The 5,205-nt window shown below is 40.2% G+C and overlaps 1 protein-coding gene across 1 annotated transcript; it reads left to right on the top strand.

The window, feature by feature from the left end:
• The first annotated feature begins 205 nt into the window (after positions 1–205).
• LOC122579517 lies at positions 206–694 on the top strand. Its single transcript, XM_043751734.1, has one exon. The coding sequence runs from the start codon at positions 206–208 to the stop codon at positions 692–694; it is 489 nt and encodes a 162-aa protein (XP_043607669.1).
• Positions 695–5,205: the final 4,511 nt, after the last annotated feature.

Below are 5,205 nucleotides of genomic sequence, written 5' to 3'. Positions count from 1 at the left end.
TGCAAATCATCAATTGGCTAAGGTTCTCAAAAGATAAGGTATTTATCATTACTTTTCTACCTCTTATCTCCCACAGACCAGTGGTCAGGTGGAGAACACCAATAAGGTTTTGAAAAGAATTTTGGAAAAAACAGTCGGGGATAACCCCAAGGTTTGGTCTAAAAAGCTAGATGACGCCTTATGGGCATTTAAGACGGCCTTTAAAATGCCAATTGGCACCACGCCATACCGGTTGCTCTACGGTAACACTTGTCATTTACCGGTTGAATTAGAGCATAAGGCGTATTGGGCATTGAGAAACTTGAACTTGGATATGATGGAAGCCGGTGAACTTAGAATGTTTCAACTTCATGAGCTCGATGAACTTAGGTTGGGTGCATATGAGAATTCTAGGATTTATAAAGAGAAAACTAAAGTTTACCATGACAAACGGATCCATAGAAAGGAGTTTAAGGTTGGGGCAAAAGTTTTGTTGTTCTTGTCAAAGTTTAAAATTAAACCACCTAAGTTGACTTCTAGGTGGATAGGACCTTTTGTGATAAAGCATGTGTATCCGTCCGGTTATGTTGAACTATTTAAAAGAAATGGAGGCGGTTCTTTCATTGTTAATGGTCATAGGTTAAAGTTGTATTTGGAAGAAGATCAAGAGGAGGGGATGGTTGAAGAGATCCCCATTTTTGAAGCAGAAACTTGAAATGATGGTCAAGTCTAGCTAACGACTCGTAAATAAATTAAGCGCTTCTCGGGAGGCAACCCGTGTTTGAGTCTATTGCATTTTATTTTCTTTTATTTGTTAGATTTGATTTTTGTTTTGTCAAGAAAGTGCAGGTGCAACTTTGGTGTGAAGCGGAATGAGGTAAGTTAGTGTATAAAAAGTTTTCTAAGTAAAAAAAAGGTGGTTTTAAATTCGAGAGTCCCCACTGCGCCGCAGTGGGGTGTGATTAGGTGACTGCGCCGCAGTCGGTTTCCTCGTCCATAATTGACCATCACCCCACTGCGCCGCAGTGGGGGTGTGACATGAGGACTACGGCGCAGCCAAAGCTTTCGGAACCCGGGTACACTAAGCCTCATTGCGCCGCAGTGAGGGAAGGCCTAAGCCCACTGCGCCGCAGTGGGCATATCGACTGGTCAACTAGGGGAGCGGGGGTTAAATAAAAAAAAAAAGGGAAGAGACTAGTTACTTTTATCCACAAAAGTCATAGCTCTTCTTTCTCTGAACTCTCCAAACCGAAAAAGCTTTCAAATAATTCTCCAAGGCTCCGATTTTTAATCTTAATCCACCTTGAATCTTGCACTTTTATTCTCTCTTTCTCTTAGATTATCATCTATTCATCATCAGCATGGGAAGAGGAGTAAGTTTTCTTGACCATTTCCTTTTTATTTTCTTTAATTTGTGATTTTTAATTTTTGAGATTTAATTTCCGAATTAAGTTATGGGTTCCGTTGGTTATGGGGTATTGAAGCTAATGTGGTATGTAATTTCCCAATCAAACACTTGTTTATCCGGATTTGATTTGAAATTAAAGCTAGGGTTTTGACAAAAATTAGGGCTTTTTGATGAACAAGTGTGGGGGAGAATTAATGATTGATATTGTAGTGATTATTACTTGTTGAGGCTGATTAAATGAAGAATTACTCTTGTATGTTGTTTGAATTCGAGATGAACAAAGATGAACATGCCCAAAAAATTTATGCCACTGCTCCGCAGTGGTGGTAGGTCTTGCTCACTGCGCCGCAGTGGCGAACCTCGTCCCTGTTTGTCCTTATGCCTCACTGCGCCGCAGTGAGGTGGTGCTAATGCCACTGCGCCGCAGTGGGTGGCCTTTCCTGCCCAATTTTGCTCGTTTAATTTACATGATTCCCGTTTAGCATTCCTTATTTAACATGTGTGATTATCTTATTGTTTGTGATTATAGGATGCTACCGGAGTTGACAAAAGGAAACAGACGGAGGTCGGGCAAGGTAGCGGAACTGCTGAAGTCCCCGCTAAGACGGCTAGGCAAGCACCTGAAGCGCCCACTCTTACTTTCTGGCCGGGGCAATTGATCGAGAAGCACACATGGCTATTGTTTGAAGGAGTCAGGCAACCACATAAGAACAACTACCTTAATAAGTTGTTCTCTCTTCATAAGCATGTTGTTTGCCCGCCAAGGTACCTTCATCCTACAGGTGCTCAGTTTTTTGATATTCAGGGGGATATCAACGGGTGGTTAGAGTTGAGGCACAAGTGGGTGACCGGGTACTTACTAGTAATTTGTGGCAAAATGTGTTCAATAACCGGGAACCGGTCTTTAAAGAATTGTGTTTAGAATTTTATTCAACTTTAAAGTTATTGAAAGAATTGCATAAGGTGAAAGATATTTTGGAGGAGCTGAATAACAGGGAGTTTAGAGCATTGTTGAGGAAGGGTTTATATGTGAAATAGGATTTGGGTGACGGTGAGTCCATTCCTCAATATTGGACTCGCATTTCTGGGGGTGAAGCTTGGCCTACTGGGGGTCAGTTAGTATGTCGAAAGTTAGGAGTGTTAAGTTGAGGATGCTCCACCGAATGATTGTGACGTTCTTGGTACAGCGGTCCACTCACTGGGACAAGGTGTACCAACTTGATTTGTAGTTGATGAAGCTGTTTTTTGAGGGGGCGCCTAGGAAGTTTGCGTTGGCCCCCATGATTGTTCTGGACAGGATGTGTAACCACTTCGACTCGGAGTTGGTTTTAGGGCACTTTATTACCTAGATTTACAGGAGGATGGGTATATTTGATACTGATGAGTGCCAGACCGATCTTTCTCTCCAGGTTTTTCAGGAGAGTTCTACCGAGAAAGAACTGATACGGGCGAAGATTGTGAAGAAATGGTCAGGGGGCCAGAATGCTAGATTGATGGATGATACAGGTGTTATTGCTGCGCCGCTTCCAATTGTGGAGGATGCTGAGGATGTACTGTTGAAACACGAGGACCGTTCAAATTGTGATCCAAACAACTACAAACGTGCGAAATCTGATTGTAATTGTCTTTGAGGATTCTGAATAAACATGAACATATATGCACGAATTGAACAAAGAACAAGAGATATAAAATAAATTCCTTGATTCTTCAGTCATCTCGATTACAATACAATGATAAATCCGTATAGAAAACATCTCAATGATTACGGATTACAATCAAAGAGACGAAAATAATAATGAATTACATGGGCGGACACAGTGTATAGATCTCTACACCGATCCTATGAATAGCTTTCTGACTAGTCTAAATGTAGATGCAGATTCGGTGTGACAATCACAACATAGATTTGATTATCGTTTATGGTTTTAGGAACTTGTGTGTAATCATTTAAATAAGAACTTATGTTGATATTTAATGATTACGTTTGAACTTCAATATTATATCTGTTTATGTTTTGTATTGTGTTTGTGTGTTATATATTGTTTTGTAGGTACAAGAACATAGAATCACGGTTTATAAGTGTCGTAGAACACTTAAACGGTGATTGAATGTTATGTACAAGTCAAACAAAGTCAAACAAAGAACTAAAGGTCGTCCCTCGTGCTGACGTCATCAGCATGTAGGATAAACCTCGTGCTGACGTCAGCACGAGGTAGAACGATTAGTTATTGTTTCAGGCCTAATACGTAATTAAGGCCTAAGCCCACACGATCCAATACGTAACTAGTATAAATACAAGACCTAATCTACAGAATTAGGTGAATCATTTTTAGAATCTTGGTTAATAATTTACGAATTTACGAGCTGAGGTTAATTGTTCATTCGTGTAGCCTCTTACACGAACCACAAGCCTTGTGCATCTCCTTGGGTTGGTTAATTGCTCATTAATCAACGAAAGGCAATAGCAATCTAGTTATCTCAAGAGGATTCCGCACTCTTGACATAACGAATCACGTCTTATTACGATCTACGCAACAATAGGGCACCTTACAAGTGGTATCAGAGCCCTAAGGTTGATTACCAGAAGGTTTAAGATCGTTTGATTATCTATTGATTGGAATCTCATTCGAAATTTGTGTTAATTCGTCTCTTCGTGCTCTCCTTCGTATGTTACTTCGTGCTTATGTCAGCACGAGGTATACTTCGTGTTCGTGCTTACGTCATCCAGTAACTTCACGTTTACTTCGTGCCACATCAACACGAACTACCCTTCGTGACTTAGGTCGTGACGTGTGTACTTCGTGTTTCACTTCGTGTGTAGTGTGGTTCGTATCTTACTTCGTGTGAAGTGTACTTCGTGTTTTACTTCGTGCCACGTATACTTCGTGCTTCGTGCCACGTGTATTTCGTCTCACACGAACTTAGTGTTATTTCGTTTAATTTGTTAACAAAAGATTCAAAATGACTACTTTACCAGGTGTGGCAAACTCACCTAATGCCTTATCAGCCAGATGATCATGCATGATCATGAGGTTGGTCGGGCTAATACACCTCCAAAGCTTTTCCGTATGGAGAATTATTGGATGTGGAAGAGACGTTTTGAAGACTACATTCGTCTCACTGACATGGAAATGTGGGTAGTATTAACTCAAGGTTTTGATTGGCCTTCATATGAGATAATGGAGTAATCAGTAGGTACACTTATGCTAATATGCCTATTGAAGAACGTAAAAGATACGCTGTTGAAGGAAAGGCTTTGTCAACTCTAACTATGGCATTGCCTCAAGATAGTGTACATCTGTTTAAAAAGTACACAACTTCAAAGGATTTATGGGATGCTCTCGAAAGATATTGTGAGGGTGATGTAACTTTGAAGAAAAATCGTATCAAGTTTCTCAAGCGTCAATATGAAGCCTTTAATGGACTGAAAGGGGAATCTCTTGATGAGATTATTATTCGATTCAGTCATCTAACCACTGAATTGTCATACTTTGAAGTTGTTTATCCTCAAACAGAGTTAGTTGATAAGTTTCTGGATTAACTGCCTAAAACGTGGACTGATTATGTTCATTAACTTCAAGATGATCAGGAATACAGTACATGGGATTTTGAGAAGGTAGTCTCTAAGCTAAAGAACAGAGATATGAAGAGAAGGATTAAGGATACTCACTTGGATTTTACACAAGATCCATCCTTATATCATGCTAAGTCTGTTCATTTAGCAAGTTCCAGCTCAGCAAACAATGCATTTCTAAGTGGTGCAGAAGCTACACCAATAGTAGATGCTGATGGTATTGCCGGATATGTTGCTTATGATA

Source organism: Erigeron canadensis, chromosome 1, assembly GCF_010389155.1.
Source record: "Erigeron canadensis isolate Cc75 chromosome 1, C_canadensis_v1, whole genome shotgun sequence".
Classification (NCBI taxonomy): Eukaryota; Viridiplantae; Streptophyta; class Magnoliopsida; order Asterales; family Asteraceae; genus Erigeron; species Erigeron canadensis.
This window is presented reverse-complemented; position numbering and strand designations above follow the sequence as displayed.